Raw genomic sequence first — 24,300 nt, 5'->3', positions numbered from 1 at the left:
AGTGTACAAATAGAGCGCGTAATACAGTAAATAAAACAAATATAGGCTGTTCTACAGATAGTGTATCTGTAGAACAGCCTATATTTGTTTTGATTAACAGGTTAATTTATTTATTTAACCCTTTGATACACAAGCTATGCAAAGCCCTTTTTAATGGACAGCATTCCTGTGTTATTTCATGCATGGCTGGGTGTTTTTTTTGCGATATTCTTTTAAAGCTTATGCTTCCTTCTTCCTTTAGGAGAAGGCTCCTTTGATGACAGAGGAGATGTCACTGTCATCTAAAGAGCCTTCTTCATTTAGGAGAGCTGGGTTCCAAGACTTACCCAAGACTCCAGCTTGATCCTGTAGAACATAGTCTAGGTCCTCAGAGATTTCAGACTTAGAATCAAGACCAATAATTATATTTGCAATCTGGAGGTGATGGTTGGGTTATGAAGGGGGCGGGGTCATTTGTAACATGTTAATCCAGCCACGCGGTGCTCGTGCGCCCCCTGGTGGAAGCAGGTGGACAATACATCCCCGAAAATACGAAGGTTTTCTAAAATTCCTTGCATATGGTATTTAGTGAATATTGGGTATCGTATGTTTCCATCCCCTTCGATAGCTCAGTTGGTAGAGCGGAGGACTGTAGGTTATGACGTCAGACATCCTTAGGTCGCTGGTTCGAATCCGGCTCGAAGGAGGAATCTCCCTTTTTTCTTTCCTACGTCATAAACACGTAACTACAACATCACGTCGCATGGTTGCCACGTCCGCGTCCCCCCCCCCCCCCCCCCCCCCCTCACTATTGTATCGGTGTTGGCGCGCGATTAAACTTTGTTTGTCCCTTTGCTGAAGTTAATTCACTTTCATGCAACTCACTCGAATCTTATCTTTGATTCATAATTCACATTTTAAATCATAATCAACTCACCTCCCCGTGTTCACAAAGGCTGAAAGTCTTCATGGACCGTCCTGCACGACCTGGCAACCCGGACTTCGACTAACTTCGACTAAACTGAGTTCCAAAGTACTGTTCCGTTAAAATAACGTAAAAATGTCCTTAAGGACGTTTTTTCTTACACGTTTAGCACGAACTAAAAAAAAATAACTATAGAGCTGCGACAAATGGAAACACAAACACAATAATAACTTTTGTTTGTGTAGCGCGTTTCTTAACAAGGCTACAATGTGCTTCACGAAAAAGAAACAAACAAACTCAAAAATAATAAGTATCCAAAGCTGATATTGTAAATGCGTCTGATGAAACAATCTAAAAACACGTGGAATCCCAGGTTCGCTCCTCACAGCTATGCTAGCGATGCTATGCTAACAGTAACGTCACCGCAGAACAACTTCGCAGCAACGTAAATAAACACGCACACGTTCGATACACGTGCTGTCGACGATTGGTCAATACAAGTCTCGTGCACACGGTTTCCGGGCTCGGTAACCACTGCTGTTGAGTGAGCAGCAGGTGGCGCTGCAACACAGAAAACCACCTGCAGAAGCAGAGCCATGCAGAGAGAGAGTCGCGTACAAGGCAGTAGACGAGTCTCTATACACAGGCTATAGACGAGGTGGGGGTCAGGTTATAGAACTGGAACGGGTCAAAAGTTTTGACTGAAAATGTTGAACAAAGTTGGTTGTTTCTGTGAAGTTGTCCCGAGTCTTTAAAGTGTCTTTATTGGTCTTTTAGAAGTGAAGTGAAGAGACAAACACGTAAAAATCACTCGAACTGATCGGGTTGACCCAACTCTCTCCAGTGGTGGCTCTGGGTTCGTCCCCTTCGATAGCTCAGTTGGTAGAGCGGAGGACTGTAGGTTGATGACGTCAGACATCCTTAGGTCGCTGGTTCAAATCCGGCTCGAAGGAGGAAGCTTTTGTCACGTGTGAGGTTTTTTTCTCGCGTAACCTTGAAGACTCGTCAATACTTGAGGCTAAAGCCCCGGATGTGAGAGGTTCGCTGGGCGGATCCAACATGTCCTCAAATTAAAGGATTCATTTACACGATTGGTTATTGAACATTTACACAGTTTCTGTTCAGCAAAGTACAAACAACAACACGGTCAAAATTCCAGACATATAATAATATTATAATAATATATTTGATATGTACAGCACCTTTCATACATAACCTGCAGCTCAAGGTGCTTAACAATAACAACCACAGCCATGAAACAAAGACGGATCAATAAGAACACACGTTAGCAATAAAACTAAAACTCACACTGTTTGTAAAGTACAGTGTTTGTGAATGAATGAATAAACAATGATTACAATAGATCTTACAAACTGTAAACAACAGACATGTATGAGGCTGCTGTTCCATTAGGAGACTTTAAAACAAGGACAACAACAACACTTTGCTCTGAACACTGTCTCCTCTGAAACTACTGCTGATGAATGACCACGAGGGGGCGCTCCAGACAGGAGAAAACGTGTAGAGCAGTTTTCATGGATCCTTCCCCGGCTCTCGTTGATTTAGAGACTTGTAATATATTGGTCCTTATATATATCGAATATTAAAGTGGAACTTACTTTTATACACAGCAGCAGCCGCAATTACACACACACACACACACACACACACACACACACACACACACACACACACACACACACACACAACATACTGTTTACTCAGTAATATTTCCCCTTAAATCATTTTCTGTTCGGATACAAGAAAAACATCTGTCCTGTAACAGCGGTTTTGAAGTGGAGCTTCAGAGGGCTGTTGTGACTGCAGGTATAAAGTACGTAGCTGCCTTGTCGTCGATATACTGGGGGATTAGCTCAGATGGTAGAGCGCTCGCTTAGCATGCGAGAAGTAGCGGGATCGATGCCCGCATCCTCCACCTTTTGTTTTTATTTTTATTTCTTATTTCACCAACTCCTGGATTTTACAAGACCCAGTTTCACCAGATCCATGTTTTCATTCTCCTGATTAACTTCTTTACTTCTGTAAGTTCCTGTGTTTCGTGTGGAGAGAACATCTCTAACTAAAACAAGCTATGAATGAAGATGTTGTGTCTGTTACAGTTCTTTGTAAATCTGGAAGTTTAACAGGGATCAAAATATTATCCTCTACTTTTAAAAGTCCTTTATGGTATTCTGACTAAAGTGACGTCACACGAAGACAATGCACACGGGGGATTAGCTCAGATGGTAGAGCGCTCGCTTAGCATGCGAGAAGTAGCGGGATCGATGCCCGCATCCTCCAGTCTTTTGTTTTATTTGTATTTGTATTTCGCTCGGGTCTTATTTCACCAACTCCTGGATTTTTACAAGACACAGTTTCACCAGATCCATGTTTTAATTCTTCTGATTCACTTCTTTACTTCCGTAGTTCCTGTATTTTTGTGTGGAGAGAAGAACATCTGTGAATGAAGATGACCTTATTATAAGGTGTAAAACTTTCTGTGTCTGTTACAGCTTTTGGTAAATCTGGAAGTTTAACAGGGATCAAAAATATTATCCCCCTACTTTTAAAAGTCCTTTATGGAATTCTCACTAAAGTGACGTCACACAAGCAACACCAACACGGGGGATTAGCTCAGATGGTAGAGCGCTCGCTTAGCATGCGAGAAGTAGCGGGATCGATGCCCGCATCCTCCAGTCTTTTCATTGACTCAGCATCATTCTTCTCCACCAAACACGTCATAACTAACACAAGGAGGAAGAAACTGCTTCTGTCATTTAAACTGTGATACAAGGTTACTCTCATGTCAGACATTCTAGTCAAAGACAGTTTGCTAACGTGCCCTGCAATAAAAAGATGAATTTATGAACAAAGTCTAAAAACAAAAGCAATATCTCGCACATCAATGTACCTGCGAATACGTTTATTGATTTACTTACAGTCTTTAAATTCCTCTGCGAGGATTGAGGAACCTTGTCACTGTGCCAGCATCCTCCAAAGTAGTTTTTCTTTCCCTTTCGCTCAGAATTCATTACACAGCCCTCCTGTCATTTCACGTCAGATGTGTAATTCCTATAAAGGGTTCTTTATGAAATAAATAGGACTTTTACGTACTAATATGACTTTAAGCTTCTTTCTCTATGAATAATAGTCATATCTTGATTTCATGCAGAATATTATTGAATATTTACAACCTGTTCAGCTCTGAAACAAGAAAAATATTGTTTCTGTTAGTTTTTTCTAAATCAGATTTTTTAATGAGGATCAAAGCAATATCCACCACTTTAAAAAATCCTTTATAGAATTCTGGATGAGATGACGTCACACAATGGTCAGCTACACGGGGGATTAGCTCAAATGGTAGAGCGCTCGCTTAGCATGCGAGAAGTAGCGGGATCGATGCCCGCATCCTCCAGTAACTGTTTTCATCCAGATGTATTGTTGAACATATTTGGTGACAAACAACACACGTGGTATTTTCTTGCTAATACGTTGCAATGGTTGTACTTTCATTCTTATATTCATGTATTGGAGGTCTGTACTATATCCAAAATATACAACTTTATGTAGTACCATGCACATGTTTACATACTTATATTTCTTTGTGTATAAATGTTGGTATTTTTAAGCAATAAAGCCAAACATTTCATCCTCGCCTTGATGCGTTTCCTCAGATAAACTACACTTATCTGAACAAAATAAGATTTAGGAAACTTGACAGACGCTGTGTAAATATTTGTGCAGACAAGATAAAATGAAGAGTCTAGCAGGACTTCAGGGGCAAATGAATGAAAGAGGCTGGAAAAAGTTTATGAAAGAACATAAAAGGTTTGTCAACATAGAAGTGAAAGCAGCACCAGTGATTAACGGAGTTTAATTCATACATTGAATTGAATAAAATCTGACAGGCAGAGACATGAAGAAAGTGAACAGACGGGTTTGTCATCTTCAGGTTTGCAGGGTTTTTAAATCAGCCGTACAGACTTTACCACTTTTATCAAACATCCACATCAGTCGACATGGAAACCCAATCACACACTGTTCAGCTGTTTGAGTGTTTCTCTCAGAACGACCCTCGTTATTCCTGTTCCTCCTGTGATGAAGAGGTCGGCCAGCTTGGTTTGGAAGCAGCATCTGAACCAGTCTGCGGGGGCGGAGTCGGTCCCGGACGCCAGCTCTCCCCTCACTGGCTCGCTTTCTGCTCCAAGTGGCCAAAAGTTCAAGGTATCCAAATGTCTCTTTTTGTAAATTCCTGCCCGCAAAACGTCAATGCAGAGTAAGAGCAAGCAAAAGCAGCGAGGGTGTGTCCTGACAGCAGACCTGAGCGGGGCAGCGGAGTCCGTCTGCTCGCTGCCTCGTGCTCACGTCTTACATGAAGTCATCGGAATCGTTACCGTCCTGCAAACGACACGCGATGAAAGGCATTTAGAGAATTCATCAGATATTTACTATGTGTGAATGTTACACAATATAACATCAGTGTGTATGATTTCTCTTGGCTGGTGGAAACCCTTACCTCATTACTCTTCATATTTTCACTCTTCATCAGTGTTGTATAATTCCTGGAAAGAGAAACAAGTTTTAAGAAAAACAAAATTCAATCTCGATAACTTTCTTTCCCTCGGTTTTTCTGATCGGAATTTTATACCTTGAATTTTAGAGACTGAATCTGACCCTGGATACTCGGACATTTTCTACATCTGATTAAATTTTACTGAACAGGAGCAAGATACATATAACTTCTGAATATTAGACAAGGTTTCGCTCTTAATTATAAGAATTCTAAAATAAATATATCCTGAAAGTTAAGTTTCTGAAACCGCACAACTTGAATTACAAATTGAGAATCTCACAAAGCGAAAATCAGATCTCTCTCTCTCTCTCTCTCTCTCTCTCTCTCACATATACCTGAGATCATCCATCTCTTTTCTCATCTTCTGCTCTTCCTTCTCTCTCTTCTTCTGATCTTGGATCACAGCTTTCTTTTCGTTCCTCTCCTCTCTGTCTCTCGACTCTTTCTCTGCTGCCAGGTCAGGGTATCGCTCATCTTTTGTTTTGTCCAAACGGTTAACGATCTCATTGACCTTCTTCTCCACCGCCACGATCTTCACCTGAGAAACACGGCACAGATATGGAAACCTTGAAACTGCTGACAGAGGAGCCATGAAATACTTGTGATGGACGACAAAGGCATAAATCATCTCAATGAACATGAAGCTGTCATTTCATTTACTGAAAGTCTTTTATTTCAGCTGCGGTTTACTGACCGCTTTCTGGAGATGGAATCCGATCTGTCCCACGTCCATGTCTCCGGTTTTCTTCAGGTTGGCCCACGGTGTGTAAACCACGTTGATGTTGTTCATCTTACAGCCTGGACACAAACACAGTGAACTCGAATTCATCCTAACGCTCAACAAAGGGTACGCATTTGTCAAAATAACAGAAAAATTAATTTTAACAGGATGAATTCTAAGAGTAAACACATTTTTTATATTCTCTGTAACTACATCTCATGCACTTCGTTGAGCTGTGGCTCTGGTGTCACTGAACCCAGGAGACAATCCGCTTGTTGGAAGTCTCAGTGCCTGTGAGGACGCAGGTCTTTACCTTGGATGCTGTTGTTTTTCACCAGCTGTGCACAGTCTATCAGCACCTCCGGAGGAATATTATCTATGGTCCCACCCTAGGAAAGACACAGTGACAACCATCTAAACATGTGAAGTTAGAATGAATCAGTGATGTTTGCCATTTCTGATGTGGTCAGGTATCACAGCCTGAATGTATGAAGGTGTTCTTCACTGTGTGGACTCTTTACCTTTGGCAACCTCAAGTAAACGTGAGCCGAAGACAGTTTGTCCACATGAAACCTGGACATGGAAAAAAGCGTCTGTTGTTGAGTTTCAAAATACAACATCCATAAACGTTTGTTAATAATGAGATCTGTTTTTCAACCTCAGAACAAGAAAATGTTAATTATGAAACGTGCAATGACCAAACTAATATAAACAGTTATGAAAAGAGGATATTAAAGTTTGGAAATAACAAAAGGCGTAAGAAAGAGTCTAAACTGACTCAGAAGGTTGTTTACAAATCATTATGGTAACCTAATAGAAAAAAAGCTTTGTATGCCGAGGTTTAGTTTTAATACCACATTCTCTATCAGATAATTCCAAAACTACGTGATCTGTAAACACACTTAACTTTACTTTAGGATCTAAAAACTTTTTTTAAGTCACTTAATCAGCACAAACTTGATTGAAAAATAAAAGAGATAAAAGTGAACCCCCACCAGATGTCTTCAGGCCAGCCATACTTGATAAGATCCTCATCTAGAGACAAAAACAACACGAAGTTAAAGTATATAAATCGTGGCTAATGCTAAATATAGTACTAAAAGCAGAATAACAATGCTAACGCTCTTACTCTCATACTTGTCCTTCCCCATGTAGATTGTGTGAGGAGGCTCCACCGCTGACGGAGGAGGAATTATTCATTAAGACATTAGTTCACAGTAAATATCAGTTTGAAAAAACACAGGAGTAAAACAAGCGATACAATCTGTAGCGGTGCCTGCAGCCGGCTAACAGGCTACAAGCTAGCAGTGCTGCTAGCCCGGCAGCTTCACTCACCGGCGCTCGTGAAGTAAAAAACCATTTTTTTACACGAATTCAAACTGGACGACAGCAAACGAGGAGCGAGAGACGTTAGACTGGAAACCAGTGAAGTGTGAAACCAGTGAGTTCAGGTCAGAGGAACCACAGACACGGGTCTGACACTTCAGCGTGTGCACGTTCACCCGGAAGCACACACAGGTCTGGCTTCAGAATAGAAGCACGGCAGAGAACAAGTTTGAACTCCATCTGACGTAAAGCATAAAAAACTAAATACAAACATATCTATATTAATAGCAATGCCTCCACGAAAATACTCACGTTATTATTTGCCAAGCCACCTCATGTTTAGCACAGTGTCACGGAGCAGCTTGAAGCATGGATAGAGTGAGGATTTATTTTGAAGGCCACTGTAAGCAGGAACACTGCGCTTGTATTGTGGTAACTGGAATTTTTTGCAGCACTTCCGCTTCCGGTAGGCAGACGCGCGCTGTTCAAAACACGGGGAAGAAACGCGGGCAGCAGAAGAAGAAGAGACTTGAACTAAACCTAAACTTTAATCTCTGTGAATGTAGCGCGACACAAACGTGTTCGGTAAGAAAACAGTTTGTATTACGTTGCTTGTTTATCTTTTCAGTCATCCAACGCAAGACGCGTCTGTTTACGAGCCGTAAAACAAGACAAATATCGGCAATGACAGACAAAATGGCTGATGTGTGTTCGAGCTGCTGTTAGTCGATGTCTCGTTTAGTTTCTATCAAAGAGTAAAGTCGTCTTTTGCTTTAGATCGTCATCCCGCCAACTGTCTGTTCTTTGTCAGTTTCTTATCAAACAGGCGCTAAAAACAAGCTACGCTCGCGTGCGGTGAATCCACGCATGTGCATTAACAACAATCTGTTGATTTAGCGCCAAACACACGCAAAAAGATTTAACGCAGCACTTCTATCTGTGACCTTCACGACGTCCAGCAGTAAAGATGTGTGGTTCTGCTTTACGGCAGCTGTGATCACTGTCTGAGGTTTCACTGTCATATCAAACACTTGACATTATGGGATAGTTGATGAGGGAATAAACTGCGTGAGAATAACGTGCAGCACTTTTCTCTACTCTTGTTTTTATTCTGACAAGTCTAATGAGTAATTAAACGCAGTAGCACAAGCCAGCTTCTGCACAGTATAACCAGTATTGCAGTAAATTCTGAGAGTAGGTTAGTTAAAGGATGAAGTTGTGTAAAGTTGTCAGATCTTGATGAAGTTTTCCTGTGTGCAGGTGACATTTGGAGAAATGATGCCCACTACGACCAGGAAGAGGAAGCTCTCCTCTCTGGACTCTGACAGGTGAGACACTGGGTTGAAGCATTTTAAAGATTTACTTTCCAAATAAACTGCACACTTGAATATTACAAATTAGTCAAGAAGTTTTTTGGTATGCAAAACTTATCAAGTACCAAATACTTATTTAACCAGTGTCAAAGTATGTCACAGATCTTCTTTCCTGTCTGAGGCTGCTACTGTTTACTGAAAGACAATAAGGCGTCACTTTGTTACTGATAATAAAACTGATGTGTCTTAACATGCTGCTTTTATAAACGTGGTTTTAACCCTAATGAAAGCTGTGCTTCTCGTCTTTTCTCACTCAAACACCAGTCACCCGGCCAAGAAGGGAGTGAGAGAGGAGACGTCCCCCGTGAAGAGAGGATCCCAGAGAAACCTGCAGTCGTCTCCAACTAGAAAGAAGCCAGCTGGACGTTTGGACATGTTTAACTTTCCCTCCCCGCAGAAATCCCCTCGTAGACGAGCAGGTAGAGGACTTTGTTCAGTTTGTGTGGTTCTCTAAAGTCTGATGAAGATGTTAAATTCACCACCTGTGTCTGATTATTGTTCTTCTTTCTCTAGTCTCACCGACCAAATCGCCTCGTAAATCTCCCGTCAAACCTGCCATCGTCACGAGCTCCTTTTACGGCAAGAATAAGCCCGTCTACCTCACTCCACTGGAGAGAAAGGCGATAAAGGAGTCTCGGCCCTCTCCTCCTCCTCTTCCCTTGCCCCCCTCTCAGGTGAAGAAGCCGGTAATGAAGAATAAAAAGAAAGTAAAGGGAGGCAAGAAGCTGAGAAAGGTTCCTGCAGGATCTAGTAAAGTGGGGAAGACGAGCATCAACAACTTCACAACATATACAAAGACCATCCGGCTTTCGAAGTTTAACACCAGGTTTGTTTTAAGTCATTTTCCTGTCACATCTGTTCTGTTGGTGCTTCTCTGGGTTTGTTTTGGGATAAATGTGTTGATCTGTATTTCATCATTTAACTCAACAGTGTCACAGCTAAACCAGCGTCTGCACAACCTGCAGCTGCCACTGGTAACACTAAACCAGCGGACTCCAAGAAATCGATCACCATCACCTTCAGCAGCCTCAAGCCCAAACCCAAGATCTTTGTTGGCGCTGCCTTCTTCAGCACGGGCAAGAAACCGACATCCATGTACAAGAAATCTGCACCGAAGTCCTCGACCAAGCCGGCGTCAGTCCAGAGCAAAAGTAGAGCCGCTCCGCCACAAGCAAAGAGCGAGAAAACAAGGCAGCAGCAGCAGCAGACGACTGTGGCGTCGAACCAGCAACAGAAAGATCCTGAAAAAGTGAGCAGAACCATTGTGTTTGTTTGTTTAAACATTTTATATTTGTTGCATTTGAACGAGAATCATACCCCCACTAGATGGTTTTATGATGCAATGGATCGTTTTTATCACATCAAATCAAGAAACAAATTCTCTGCCAGCAGCTGCTTTATTGTGTTTTTTAAAGATGAATTCAGAATTCACTATGGAGCTTTTATCACGGCACTCGTCCACATTTTTTTAACAAAGGTTGTCATGTTAATGTAAAATGATGCTATTTTTCTCCTGCCTGTTTCCTGCAGATCGTCGTCCAGCCGAGCAACAAGCAGAGATCAAAGTTCGACCCGACAGACTGGATGGACTCTGTTAACGAAGAGCCTGAAACTCCACAGCCATTTAGGTGCTTTAATAATTGTAGAAATTTGACAGTTTACAAATCTGTGTATTTGGCCAAAATTTTGTGTAGAAGTATTTATGCTTTTTTTTCTCTTTTAAACCAATATTGTGGTGTAAAGACAAATGATTTCAGATGATCAATAATCATGTTGTTCTCTCAGCTCACCTAAAGTCTTGACAGAGAAATATGGGATTCACAAGGAGCTGAAGATTGTGTTGACGAGGACCCCGTCACCAAGTTCAGCGTCTATCGCTTCATTCACCAACACTCAGGTACACAAGTTTGTACACATACACTCAGACACTGTTTCATGTTGGTCCTCCACATGTTTAAAGACTGATTTAATTTCAGTTTCTTATTATCGTCTGACTTCACCTTTAATTTTTAACCATAACTAGACATTTATGGTCATTCAGAAATCCTCCAGTTTCTAATTTTTTTAAATATCGCTCACGATATTGAACTTTTTCCAGGACGATTCTCTGACAGGCGACGGCTCTGTGCCCATCTTTGACTTCAGTGATATCGATCCGACCAGTGCTGCCTCCAGCTCGCCCAAAGGTAGCTGCACTTCCAATATAATAACACAACCGACTTACAAGACATCTGACACCATTGATTTGAGTTGTTTAAAATGTCACTGTCGCTCCTGTAGAGCTTTGTTTTACTTATTTAAAAATCTCCACAGGATCTGCAGCAGCAGTGTATCCCATCTTTGGTTCTGCGTCCAAGAGGTGAGATGTTTTAGTCATCTACAGTCGGTTCCATCCTCCCCTTTCACAGTTTTCCTTCATCAATAGAACTTATGTGTGGATATGATGAGATAAACATCAGAAAAGAACATCCACATGTTCTGATGCTGCCATTTGAGTCTTAAACCCAGACAACACTACATTGTTCCTCATTGTTTTTTTGTCCTGTAGGTTAAAGAAAACTCTGCAGCCTCCAGTGACCTGCAGCACCCCCTCTGGCCCCGTAACAACACTGCAGACGCCTTCTTCGGCTAAAGAGCGAAGTACTCGCAGGAGGAAAGAGAAGCAGGACGACGACCAGCTCATCATCGTATGTTAAAGTCTTTATTTGAACAAAGCACGGGGCAGATATTTTGTGCTTTGTTTTTAAATGCCACCTACATTAAGTGCAAAAAGTTTGTCGGTACGAGGGGAAAATGGAAATTATGACACAGAAAGTTGGATTTTTTGTTTCCCTTTTATTTTACCGTGTATTTTTCTGTTTCCTCATCAGGATGCGGGTCAGAAGCAGTTTGGAGCAATAACCTGCAGCTCATGTGGGATGGTTTACAGCGCCGACAACCCAGAGGACAATTTCCAACACTCCCAGTTCCACCAGCGCTTCATCGACTCCATCAAATTTGTGGTAAAACTTTTCTTCCATGTCTCTGGACTCCAGTAAATATATTAAACTGCACCAATAACCCACAAAGATCAATTCAAATAGAAAATTCAAAACAGGTTTTATTTGTAAAACCCACTGATTATGAACCTTTTGTCGCTCTAATGATGAAATCACTTGTTTCTATCTAAAGTAGTTTGGTATTTTCCAGAGATTCTCTGCCAACGCTGCCGGCGTTCAGATTATTTCATGTGAGCTTTCGTTGTGAGTTGTTGGCTTGTAGCTGCAGCTTCTTCTCTCTGTTGTTTCCAGGGCTGGAAGAAGGAGCGGGTGGTGGCTGAGTTCTGGGACGGAAAGATTCTCCTGGTCATGCCCGATGATCCCAAATACGCCATCAAAAAGGTAAAAGATGCCATCACAGTTTTAAATTAACCACCAACAATCCTATCTTTATCTGTAATGTTGATTTTCATGCTCTCGTCCTGTTTGTGTGGCGTCAGGCTGAGGATGTGCGTCGCGTCGCGGACAACGAGCTGGGTTTCCAGCAGGTGACTCTGAGCCGACCCACTCAGGCTAGAACCTACCTGTTCATCAACGCGGAGCGAATGGTGGTTGGCTGTCTGATCGCTGAGCCCATTCGACAGGTACGGCTGCTGGATGTGTACACGTCATTAACACCTTCCTCTAGTATTTGTTCATAAACATCTGAAGGTTTCTACAACATCCCCAGTTGATGCAGCTTTGTTCTTTTTGTCCTACAATTACTTTGTCCAGGCTTACAGAGTCCTGGAGCAGCCGGACCAACAGAAGGACATGACCAAGGACGACTTCATGGAGCGACACCGAGCCTGGTGCTGCTCCTCCGTCCCAGAACAAGCCATGTGTGGGATCAGCCGGATCTGGGTCTTCAGCCTGGCCAGACGTCAGGGAGTTGCCACCCGCATGTTGGACACCGTCAGGTGAAGATGAAATCCTAACGTCTTCTTACACATCAGGGTTCTTGGGTATTTGGACATGATATAAAAGGGAACTAAACAACAAAACCTCAAAAAGGATTTTCTTTAGGGTCAGTTCAGCTCTGAGAATCTGGTAACGTTGGTAAAAAGGTCAAAGGTGGCAACAAGGACAAGTTGCCAGGTCACATTGTCATATTCTGCAATTATTGAGATTTGTACAGTTGTAGTTTTCATTTTTAAAAGAACACAGTTGTTTTTCCAAACAAATGATCTATTCAAGAATGTTTTTTGCCTCAAAACTGCTGAAACCAAAATAACTTAGTCCTTGAAGTTTTCTTTTCTGAAAGTGAATACTTTTTATCTGGTATAAAGTAGAAATTGAGTTGGCTCCCATTAAGGCTACACACACACACACACACACACCAGAGAATACAGCAAATACTAATGGTTTATCAGAAGTATATTTTCAAGCATGTTGTGTTTAACACCACTTTCTACAAATTCTCCCCCTCAGGAGCACCTTCACGTACGGAAGTCATCTGACCAAGGACGAAATCGCCTTCTCTGACCCGACACCTGACGGCAAAGTGTTCGCAACCAAGTACTGCAGCACGCCGACCTTCCTGGTTTACAACTTTGTCGCGTGATGTTGGGAAAGAACTCAGCTGAACGTGTGGATGAAATGTTTTTATTCAGGCTCTTGATGCGAGTGTTGCGTCTTCACAGATCTTCAGCCGGTTGTTGGATTGTTCTTCACATGCAAAGCAGTGACTTCAGGTTTTTGTTTGTGTACAAGCTGCAGTTGTGTACTTTTTATTCATCAGGATGAAGTAGGTTCACTGTTTTTATGTGAATACGCCTGTGATCCCTCAGTATTTATACTCTGTGCTGCCGTTTCCTGTTGAATGTATATTGGCGCTGCTTTCAGATGTTTATATTTTGTTAAGGACATTTCTGAATATAACCACATAACTTCATTTATTCATTCGTGTAAATGTTCCGATGTTTTCTTTCTCGCTCCCAGCTCAAGGTTTTCTGAGCACTTTGGAAGGAAATGTTTACAGACACTGTTAAAAGCAGAAACCCTGATTGTTCTGCTTCATTCTGCTTTGTAAATAGGTTTAATAAACACGTCGTCTTTGTTTGATGAATCTAGAGTCGTTTCTTAAACGTTTACAAAGATCACTTGTTATAAGTTCACTTAAAATAGTTTTCTGTACAACTATTAATGTGAATCAAAGCTGATAGTTTTGGGAGATTTATTTTCAGGTGAACTGTGGCTACTGAAATTTTGACAAATAGAAAATTAAAAAGATAAGAAATAAAATAAAAACAGGTTGTTGTGGTTTTTTTTGTCAAATTTAGTGACAACAAAGTTTACAGTGATGGAAAGTCCACAAAGATTTGGAAATAACTAAGAGAAAGTGACAATGAAAGAAAAAACATTTACAATAAAAGTCGACGGAACAAGCGAGAGAAGAGAAGATGCTCCGGAGATTTTAGCACTCCGGTTAATATAATCTATAAATTACTCCCAGCATTATCAGCAAGCACAAGAGTCACGACTAAGACAAATATGTGGAATAAGGGGGGGGGGAACAGATGGCACGGAGGCGGGGTCTGGGGGTGGGTCCAGACTTCATTCTGTGGGAAAAACAAAGAGTCCTTAGTCTGTTCACCGTCAACATATCCACACACACACTCATTACTATAGTGCTTTTATAGTGTCATATAGTAAATAGCACAATGTTGGACAGCTTTTCTTCTTTATCAATAAGAAAACACTGAAGTTTAAATAACAGCAGCACCAAAGTAATGTCTTTGAAACAAAGGCAGAGATTAGTGGGGTCTTTTACCCAAAGCAATGCTGCTGGTGTTTCTGCTCACTTACTGATGTCTGGACTTTACTGATGTGATCCATGTCTGATACTGATCAGGCAGATGTATTTAAGAATGAAAGAAAGAGAGACTCGCCCACATGCTCCTCTTCAACTGGGAAGGTCTTTAAGCTGTTTAATGTGGCTTCGGACTACAAGTGAAAAAGAGCAGAATCACATTAAGCAGCTTTAAGATATTCTCTTCCAACATTTAGCCAAACGATATGTCCAGTATCTGTCTAAATGTAGTTTGATCCTCCAGCTACATTCTGACCAAAAAGTGCTATTTGTTTGGAGCTGACCGCCAACACAGTGTTTTCCCTGTATGGATGTGCAGCCTGGTCTCATTATAGCGCTATAAAATAAATATCATTGTAATGAATTATTAATTATGATATTATAAATAGAACAGGTCCTGGTGATTGAGTGAGGAAGCTCTTTGGACACTAGCTGCCTCCAGTGTAATGTAAAAAGAAAAAGGACCAGTTGGGTCCTTATTCGTGTGATGTGTATTTGTATGGTCAACGTGCGAACTATGTGTTTTGAACGCTACTCGGACAAAAACGAAAATAAAATACCAATCTATTCAATCATTACACATCATGAGATCTTCAAAATGTGCAGTTTCTGATAACTGAGGCTTCACGTTATCACTGTTCAGCGTTTAACATCTCAGCTCTAGTGTGAAAACTGAAGCTAACGCAGAACTAGCCGACAAAGCTCGTCCTTTCACGAAAATGGCCAAATTGACCACTAAATCCAAAATGGTCGACTTCCTGTTGCCGTTTTCGTAATGCACTGAGAGACCTTTTTGTGCGTCTGGTCATGATACACAACTGTCCTTATTTTCGTGAGGATCGGCGAAAGCTAAATGAGGGGGTTTTCCGTAGGTGGCGCTGTTGAGCCATTTTGCCACGCCCATTTCAAATTACTCCAGAATACAGTTACTTTTTTGGGCTTTGTACTTCCTGCAAACTTCGGTGAGGATCTGAGCACGTCTAGGCCCTGAAAAAGCCCCAAAAAGGGAAATAATAATACGAAAACTCCTTACGAAAAATCCTTACAATATCAACAGGGCCTCCCACCGTCGGTGCTCGGGCCCTAATAATAGGAAAAGACGACAGGAGCAGCTGATAAAATTGTCAACCAGTTTTATTGACTAAACATTCGTTCACTCATTCATTGAAAAAGAAATTCCCTCCTTCCAGTCTGAGGCGTTGAGATTTCCGGCTGTGCACTCGTCGCTCTGCAGAGACTCGCGACTGCAGCAGCCAGCGCAAAAACAAATGAACATTAAGAAAACCAGAACAATCGTTGATATGAAAAAAGAAAAAGGTGACACAGAGCAGAACCGGTGTCAGCCATTCACTGTCAGTGAGGCCGGAGATGAACAGACTGAATGAGAAGATGAACGAACTGGACATTCAGGGATGATATGTTAAAGGCCTCTAAATCGTAAACGCTTAAATAAGAAATGAACAGAATTTTGTTCGAGGGACTCGATGCTATTAATCAGAATCAGAATCAGAAGTATTTATTGCCAAGTAGGTTTACACCTACCTGGAATTTGCCTTGGTATATAGGTGCATACAATGAACATAAAACATAAAAACACAATAAGTACTTTACACAGTACTTTAATGTAAAAGTAAAATGCAAAATGTAAAATGCAAAATGCAAAACAGGAGTGAAAAAATGACCTGTTGACCACTTTTCTGCTTGTGCTTGAACTCAGATCGACGAGTCGTTAGAATACGTGACCGCACGTAAACATCACATCCTCCCTCACAGGATATCAGATTTAAACATCACTTCATCAAACAACACAAGTGTAATTCCATGAACATGTAAAACTCATGAGATGTCATTTAACGCAGGTTTAAAGAATGGGATTTAAAATCCCTCAGCTCCTTCTCTGCTGTCGGGCCGGAGCGCAGCAGCGGTTTAACTAAGGAGAAGTTTAAAGTGCCAATTACGAACTTCAATTTTAAGTAAAAACTTTAATACATAACGCTGTCGATTCAAAACTTAAATCTCCAGACTTGAAGATAAAATTCAACATTCATGGTGAACTAAAACTAGGGATTTTGTCGGTGCGATGACATGTTCATGCTGATGAGTTTTAAAATCACCCCCGTGTGTGTGTGTGTGTGTGTGTGTGTGTGTGTGTGTGTGTGTGTGTGTGTGTGTGTGTGTGTGTGGTGCAGGCAATCACAGACAGGAAGTGAAGAAAGAAAACACACTAGGAACAGACACTACAAAATAAAACAGGAAACAGAACACGGAGAGGGAAAACATGAAACACGGAAACAACTCATGAACAAACATAAACACAGGGATGTACAAGAAACACGAGGAGGTACTAATAAACTGAAAACAGCTGTGTGTCTCAGGTCCTTACCCATAAAAGCGGACTTATCTCTTCTAAGCACCGGGGACAAAAAAAACGGCCGGGAGCTTCAGCCATTTTCGTCAAGAGTTAACAAGCAACTAGGGACAACTGGACGTTAGGGACAACTGGACGTTAGGGACAACTGGACGTTTGCAAATCAAATGTGTTAACGGTTTAAACTGGTGACCATGGCAACTGGTGATATGTTTACTTTATTCCAGATGTTGATGGTCGGTTGCAGACTATCAATCTGTCAATCCTTTCCGTGTCCGTGCCGGGTGAGGTTTCCCCTGGTGGTGCCCTTCCGTCAATTCCTTTAAGTTTCAGCAGATTCGTCATTTTCACAAAGCGCCAAAGTGCGGTGATCTACTGAAGGTCTCGTTGAAATAAACATCATACAAAAACCCTTCACAAGTTAATGTGTCCGTGTCAGCATCACGTTGAGACAACAATATAAATCAAATGGGTAAAAGAAAAAAAATTGTATAATAGTCTTGAACGGGTTTCGAAACAACGAGCTGAAGCCCGACTAGCTTCTGGCCTGATGACGAGCTCACCTGAGTAAACTGTGATAAACCAAAGGAAACGTGTAGATTTGTATCCTTGCCTTAAATTCTACATAAGATGGTGAATACCTCCATGATAGGCAAAGCCTTAACAGCATGTTAATTGTTTACTGTGACTTGTTGTAGGCTCCTAGTTGGAGCATAAGGTTAGAAACTAAACCAAACTTAAGAAAAAAACCCAAACACATTAAAAAAAAACAAAGTAACTCTGCCAGAGTGTCTCTTTTGGGTCACTTTGCCGGTCCCAAGCCCGGATAAAGGAGGAGGGTTGGACGTGGAGCTAGCAATTCCACCCCACATAACAGCCTTTTGATTAAATTTGATATTCTAACATTTAACAATACAGGACAAAATTGATTTATGTAATGTGGGTCTAGACACAGCATTAAAGTCATGAAGTTATTTTGAGAAGTGATGGCCTATTTCAATAGCAAGATAAAAAAAACAAAACAACAACAATCAACTGAAGAAAGCTCATTTGTAGTTCTAAACATATTTAGGGTGTTTTTTTCTCACTTTTGTCTGTCCTACAGCGTCCATTACAATTATGCAAATTAGGCGATGACGTCGAAAAGCCAATTTGTTAAAGTTACAAATAATTTCTGTACTGTTTTAAAAAGTCAATTTTAATGTAGTTTGCAAATTACACATTAAAGATGATTTTTACTCTATGCAAGCTGTGTCTGGGTGATGGTTTTCTGCCAATTTACAACATCAGATTTCAGAGTCAAAACACAGAGTCAAAAAAGTACCAAGATGATTTATAAGTGTGATTAATGTCCACATCTGTTCTTCACATTCATGTCAAGTCCTGTCTCGTAGAAAACTAGTAAAAACCCTGTTGCTAATATTTGGATTCACTGCAACAACACATGCATCCGGTAGAAAAAGGTTTTAATACAACAAAACAAATCTTTGCATTTAGTGGTTAGGAATTAATTGGCTCAATTTTAGTCATTGTACATTCCCTGTGAAAAACCACACCAATCTTTACAAGAAAATTCAACCCATAACAGAATTTATATATATATCGAATATTAAAGTGGAACTTACTTTTATACACAGCAGCAGCAGCAGCAGCAGCAGCAGCAATGACACACACACTCACACACTGTTTACTCAGTAATATTTTCCCTTAAATAATTTTCTGTTCGGACACAAGAAAAACATCTGTCCTGTAACAGTGGTTTTGAAGTGGAGCTTCAGAGGGCTGTTGTGACTGCAGGTATAAAGTACGTAGCTGCCTCCTCATCAGTATACTGGGGGATTAGCTCAGATGGTAGAGCGCTCGCTTAGCATGCGAGAAGTAGCGGGATCGATGCCCGCATCCTCCAAACATCTTACCGTCTTCTTACAAATCAGGGTTAAGAAATAACAACAAAACCACAGAAAGGATTTTCTTCAGAGTCAGTTCAGCTGAGCATCTGGGAACAAGGACAAGTTGCCACGTCACTTTGTCGCATTCTGAAATTATTGAGATTTGTACAATTGTAGTTTTCAATTTTAAAAGAAAAAACAGCGAGAACACGGTTGGTTTCCATCAAATGATCTATTCAAGAATGTTTTTTGCCTCAAAACAGCTGAAACCAAACAAACTTAGTCCTTTTCCTTGAAGTTTTCTCTTATAAAAGTGAACAATACTTTTAATCTGAAGGTAGAAATGTATTTGCCTCCCATTAAGGCTACACACACCAGAGAATACAGCAAATACTAATGATTTCTCAGAAGAAGTATATTTTCAAGCATGTTACCATGTTACCAAGCATGTTTTCTACAAATTCTCCTCCTCAGGAGCACCTTCACGTACGGAAGTCATCTGACCAAGGACGAAATCGCCTTCTCTGACCCGACACCTGACGGCAAAGTGTTCGCAACCAAGTACTGCAGCACGCCGACCTTCCTGGTTTACAACTTTGTCGCGTGATGTTGGGAAAGAACTCGCTGAACGTGTGGATGAAATGTTTTTATTCAGGCTGTTCTCTCGATGTGAGTGTTGCGTCTTCACAGATCTTCAGCCGGTTGTTGGATTGTTCCTCACATGCAAAGCAGTGACTTCAGGTTTTAGTTTGTGTACAAGCTGCAGTTGTGTACTTTTTATTAATCAGGATGAAGTAGGTTCACTGTTTTTATGTGAATTCACAATTGATTGTTTTATAGTTTTCTGTACAACTATTAATGTGAATCAAAGCTGATAGTTTTGGGAGATTTATTTACAGGTGAACTGTGGCTACTGAAATTTTGACAAATAGAAAATTAAAAAGATAAGAATTAAAATAAAAACAGGTTGTTGTGGTTTTTTAGTCAAATTTAGTGACACAGCAAAGTTTACAATGATGGAAAGTCCACAAAGATTTGGAAATAACTTTAAGAGAAAGTGACAAGTAATGAAAGTAAAGAAAAAACATTTACAATAAAAGTCGACGGAACAAGAGAGAAGACAACATACAAGTAAAGATTTACAGTAAGAGATTCCAGTTGGTCCCTGTAGCTGAATTCAAACGACACTTTGACTAGTGACGATGCTGTTTCTTCTATATTTATGTCCTGGAGGTTGTAGTTTGTTTTTCTAAATACAAAGAACCTCAAAAAAAGCTAAACATGAGCCTTTGATTCAAGTTTACCGATATAACCTGCCGTCTTTAATCCTTTAATTTATCTATATCTAAAGTCCTGACTGGACTCAATTATTCTGAATTTGCTGCTCAAACGCGACGATGCACATCAGTCGATAACGATGGCCTCACTCTGCGTCTTGTTCAGCGGGGCGTTGCTCTCCAAGGCCTGGACGACCTGGGCGGCTGAGGGTCTCTTCTTGGGGTCTTCTTCTGTGCACAGATAGAAAAGCTCCACCATCCTCCGGTACGAGTCGCCCAGAGCCTCGGCGTCCAGCGCCGGCCTCGTCCCCAGCCTCTCGTAGTAGGCGTCCTCGTCAAAGCTGTCCTCCATTGAGTCCTCTGAAACACAAGGGTCTCTTTTTATTAACACCTGATGCTGGTCTGATGTAAATTCTCATTTTGTTGTAAGGTTGTGGTTCTCCACCTTTGTTTAGTAATGAACCCTCAAAATAAAGAAACTTCAAATCTCTGTCTCACCTTCATCCTCCTCCTCCTCATCGTCGTCGTCCCCCAGCATATCCAGATGAGGCATCGCCAGAGACATCATCTCCCACAGAGTCAGGCCGAAGGCGAAGACGTCCGCCTTGTCGCTGATCTCCCCTCCCTCCTCCAGAGCCTCCATCGGCTTCCACGGCTCCGTGCCGATGTACACCGCCTTCAGGTCCGACACTGAGGACAGAAGAAGAAGACAAGCAGCTTCAATAAAAACTCACGTTTCACTGAACAATAATCTAAGTACACAACATTCCATGTTACAATCATCTAACCCCAAATTACATTATTTTTAACAATCAAAGCTTGTGATCTTTGGCCATGTTGTCACAAAGGAGGATCTGGGAATTTGTAATTAGATTAAATTAAACCCAAAAGGGCAGAGACCCCCCACTGGCTGACAACATGAACTACATGTGCATGAGAGCGTTCATGTTTCTGTCTGGGCAGAGAAACAAAGTGAATCAGCTGCTGTAAACAATCGTCTGCAGCCAAACATTCTCTGTTCTGTGTTTTTATCCATGATTAATCCAACTCATGTCTCCTCACAGATTCAAGATGAGCTGCAGCTGGGAAATGACCACATGAACCACAAATTAAAATCTGACCACAGGCGCAAAGTTTATTTAGAAAACTGAAAGACTGAGGATTAAATTATTGATTTTAGATTTTCACCTCCACAGCAACAGAATTTCTGAAACTTAATTTTCTAAATTCAAAAGGGAAAATATCTAGAAAATAAAGTTTATTGATAAGTTGTCCTTCACATTTTCAAATCCAAGCTACGTGACTGATTTTAACAAAGTGTGTCATCGTGACTGAAAAACCAAACTGACCTCTCATGTTCTCATCGAGCTGCAGAGACACGCCCACATCACAGATCTTCACGGTCTCAAAGTCGCCCTTAATGACCACGTTGCAGGACTTCATGTCCCCGTGCAGCAGCTTCCTCTCGTTGTGAAGATACTGCAGAGACAAACGTTCAGAGAACAACAGTCACTCATTGTTTATCGATGTGCTTGTGTGTTAAAGCAAACACCGAACGAGGCTCTAATGAGGAATCCCTGTATTTACACGTGTATCTAAATGATGGTCTCTGCTGCAGACAGTGATTTACCTCCAGGCCACGCGCCACATGCAGCGCCACCTTTTCTATGTTGGCGGCGGGAAAAGCTTTCAGACCGTCCCCATGCCGCTTCTCGATGAGGTCGTTGAGCGACTGCTCTCCTCCGTACTCCATGGCCAGACACTTGGAGCCGTCTTTGGCCGTAGCGAAGGCACGGAAACCTGGATGTGGGGACACACACACAGAGTTAAAGACACAATACAGAACTTTATTACCAGTACACAGATTATTCCCATTACTTTGCTGCCACGTTTGTCTTAAAGAGTTAAGAGTGATGTAATGATTACATGTGTTTTTTAGTATTATGTTTGTGTTGTTGTTACTTTGGAGAAAAGATAATTACATCTTTTCATATAATACCATTTACAGATGTGTCTTGAAATGTGAATCTTTTATCAACTGTTTTACTACAGTTTTAGATCATTTAAGCTTCTGTGTAAGAGTCACGCGCAGAGTCGACCCCTTTGTAAAACACGTTTTACACTGAAAGTCACGTGCGAAGTCGTCTCACCGACAATGTTGGGATGAACGATTCCCTTCAGCAGCTTCGCCTCCTCGTTCAGGCGCTTCTGGTAAACGGCCACTTGCCTCGTCGCACATTTGCTGTTGATCTTCTTCACGGCCCAGGGAGACGCGTTCAGCTTCCCCATCCTGAAACGGGTCCAACGACACTTGTGAAGTGTGACTTATAAACAGACTTGAGAAAATAACGTTTGCAGTAGTTTGAAAAGTGAAATCTCGCCGGTTGCCTGGTCAGGTGCCACACCTCACCACTGAAGAGGTGTATGTGTATTATTATGATGGTTTTTCATTATATTATAGGGTATATACTTTTTGGGGGGTTTACTTATTGTTTTGATAACTTTTATACAATAATAGTGATAGCAAGAATGTTGATATTACATCATATATTTATTATTACTACAGAATAATGGACACACAGACACACTGACCTGTCCATGAGGTAAACATTGACTCCAGTCCCGCAGCCTAGCTTCTTCATGAAGGGGGAAGCTGGGATGGTGATGGGGGTCCCACCATTGTTCCCACTGATCCCACAGCTCTTCACCCTGATGGCTTTGGGGGTTTTGAATGAATCGTCATCGGTGCACGAGGAAGAGGAGGCCATCCTGTCAGAGGGAAACAGAGACACAGTCAAAACACACATAGTTCGTACATGGATGTTTGGTTTATAGGAGCCGAATTAAAACCTTACGTATCTTTTATGTCACCTTTATTCATGGAAGTGGTTCGTGACCATGACAACGTAAAACGACGATAAAAGGCAGTTTTTTTTAATGGAGGCTGGCGTAGTAACGTCAATAGCGGCGGAGTGACGTAAAGTAAAACGCCTCAAACTTGATTCGTGAATAACATTGTTTTTTACACATTTCGACATCTGAAGATTAAGATGAAACTTACATTTTAAAACTCCAACAACTGTACAAATAACTTGGTTTCATAACATTTAGAGAAGGAGGAAACACGGCAGCGACCAAACCTCATGTTAAAAAGGTTCAATTTAACGTCCGGAGCAAACTGAGCGTTGGCGCTGAATCATTCGACAAATGAACACGAAGATAATCCGATTAAAGTTGATTCTGTTGAGATTAAAATCTGATGTTTGCTTCTCAGAGGAAACTTTACCTGGTTTTTATCTCCGCGTCACAACAGTTCAGATGCAACGTTTCCGCGCTCAACTTTCAAACTGGGCGACACGGTACGGGAGCTCGGGAGGGACAAACCGAGCCACGGGCTTTATTTCATTATATTATAGAAATAATATCATATTTGACCAGATTTGATTTAGATGAATAACAGAAGCGAGGAAAACCACCAGCTTCTGAATCAACGAGATTCAAGAAAGTCTAAAACGATTTTTTTTTAAAAATCAATTTGTTTTAAATCATTTCTTTTTTCCATTTCAGAAAACAGAAACTAATCTTGTTCTTTCAGAGACACAGAGCAGATTTATCTTCTTGTAGAAAATATTTATTAAAAAAATGATATATATATATATATATATATATATATATATATATATATATATATATATATATATATTTATAGAGAGAGATTTAAATAGTTTACAGTTGTAGTACTGCTATTTTACCAGCTGAGGTCAGTGTCGTTATAAACTCTATGTCAGGTGCATAGACAGATAGATAGATAGATAGATGGATAGAGAGATGATAGATAGATAGATAGATAGATATATAGATAGATAGATAGATAGATAGATAGATAGATAGATAGATAGATAGATGGATAGAGAGATGATAGATAGATAGATAGATAGATATATAGATAGATAGATAGATAGATAGATAGATAGACGGATGGAGAGATGATAGATAGATAGATAGATGGATAGATGGAGAGATGATAGATAGATAGATAG

At 40.9% G+C, this 24,300-nt stretch overlaps 3 protein-coding genes and 7 non-coding genes across 12 annotated transcripts; 8 read left to right on the top strand and 2 right to left on the bottom strand.

The window, feature by feature from the left end:
* The first annotated feature begins 597 nt into the window (after positions 1 to 597).
* Positions 598 to 685, top strand: trnay-gua. The gene is given in 2 exon segments: positions 598 to 634; positions 650 to 685. It is a non-coding gene; the product is annotated as a tRNA-Tyr (tRNA).
* Positions 686 to 1,768: 1,083 nt separating this feature from the next.
* Positions 1,769 to 1,857, top strand: trnay-gua. Its single transcript is given in 2 exon segments — positions 1,769 to 1,805; positions 1,822 to 1,857. It is a non-coding gene; the product is annotated as a tRNA-Tyr (tRNA).
* Positions 1,858 to 2,767: 910 nt separating this feature from the next.
* trnaa-agc lies at positions 2,768 to 2,840 on the top strand. The gene has a single exon. It is a non-coding gene; the product is annotated as a tRNA-Ala (tRNA).
* A 292-nt stretch (positions 2,841 to 3,132) lies between these two features.
* On the top strand, positions 3,133 to 3,205 carry trnaa-agc. The gene has a single exon. It is a non-coding gene; the product is annotated as a tRNA-Ala (tRNA).
* Positions 3,206 to 3,527: 322 nt separating this feature from the next.
* On the top strand, positions 3,528 to 3,600 carry trnaa-agc. Its single transcript has one exon. It is a non-coding gene; the product is annotated as a tRNA-Ala (tRNA).
* A 646-nt stretch (positions 3,601 to 4,246) lies between these two features.
* Positions 4,247 to 4,319, top strand: trnaa-agc. Its single transcript has one exon. It is a non-coding gene; the product is annotated as a tRNA-Ala (tRNA).
* Positions 4,320 to 4,737: 418 nt separating this feature from the next.
* ccdc25 (coiled-coil domain containing 25) lies at positions 4,738 to 7,724 on the bottom strand. The gene is made up of 9 exons (XM_034579358.1): positions 7,534 to 7,724; positions 7,328 to 7,375; positions 7,194 to 7,233; positions 6,720 to 6,771; positions 6,512 to 6,587; positions 6,172 to 6,275; positions 5,813 to 6,015; positions 5,421 to 5,466; positions 4,738 to 5,302 (listed from the first exon to the last, which is right to left on the bottom strand). Exons 1-9 carry the CDS (start codon positions 7,556 to 7,558, stop codon positions 5,273 to 5,275), a joined length of 624 nt encoding a protein of 207 aa, XP_034435249.1. The 5' UTR covers positions 7,559 to 7,724; the 3' UTR covers positions 4,738 to 5,272.
* A 268-nt stretch (positions 7,725 to 7,992) lies between these two features.
* On the top strand, positions 7,993 to 20,062 carry esco2 (establishment of sister chromatid cohesion N-acetyltransferase 2). The gene is made up of 16 exons (XM_034579353.1): positions 7,993 to 8,109; positions 8,785 to 8,852; positions 9,162 to 9,316; positions 9,411 to 9,723; positions 9,828 to 10,146; positions 10,428 to 10,525; positions 10,683 to 10,794; positions 10,996 to 11,083; positions 11,211 to 11,256; positions 11,446 to 11,584; positions 11,768 to 11,899; positions 12,188 to 12,277; positions 12,376 to 12,519; positions 12,650 to 12,834; positions 13,346 to 13,506; positions 19,628 to 20,062. Exons 2-15 carry the CDS (start codon positions 8,800 to 8,802, stop codon positions 13,476 to 13,478), a joined length of 2,007 nt encoding a protein of 668 aa, XP_034435244.1. The 5' UTR covers positions 7,993 to 8,109; positions 8,785 to 8,799; the 3' UTR covers positions 13,479 to 13,506; positions 19,628 to 20,062.
* Positions 18,928 to 19,000, top strand: trnaa-agc. The gene has a single exon. It is a non-coding gene; the product is annotated as a tRNA-Ala (tRNA).
* pbk (PDZ binding kinase) lies at positions 19,945 to 23,632 on the bottom strand. 3 transcript variants are annotated; one of them, XM_034579357.1, is made up of 8 exons: positions 23,547 to 23,632; positions 22,853 to 23,029; positions 22,411 to 22,550; positions 21,891 to 22,060; positions 21,610 to 21,739; positions 20,759 to 20,950; positions 20,383 to 20,620; positions 19,945 to 20,348 (listed from the first exon to the last, which is right to left on the bottom strand). In XM_034579357.1, exons 2-7 carry the CDS (start codon positions 23,026 to 23,028, stop codon positions 20,388 to 20,390), a joined length of 1,041 nt encoding a protein of 346 aa, XP_034435248.1. In that variant the 5' UTR covers position 23,029; positions 23,547 to 23,632; the 3' UTR covers positions 19,945 to 20,348; positions 20,383 to 20,387. The 3 variants fall into 3 exon arrangements, with proteins under 3 accessions (XP_034435248.1, XP_034435246.1, XP_034435247.1); XM_034579355.1 differs by having other exon boundaries at positions 20,234 to 20,620; XM_034579356.1 differs by having other exon boundaries at positions 20,234 to 20,620; positions 22,853 to 23,033; positions 23,543 to 23,626.
* Between the last annotated feature and the right edge of the window lie 668 nt (positions 23,633 to 24,300).

This window comes from Hippoglossus hippoglossus, chromosome 24 (genome assembly GCF_009819705.1).
Source record: "Hippoglossus hippoglossus isolate fHipHip1 chromosome 24, fHipHip1.pri, whole genome shotgun sequence".
Taxonomy (NCBI): domain Eukaryota; kingdom Metazoa; phylum Chordata; class Actinopteri; order Pleuronectiformes; family Pleuronectidae; genus Hippoglossus; species Hippoglossus hippoglossus.
Note: the sequence above shows the minus strand (reverse complement) of the source record. Positions and strands in the feature narration are given on the sequence as shown.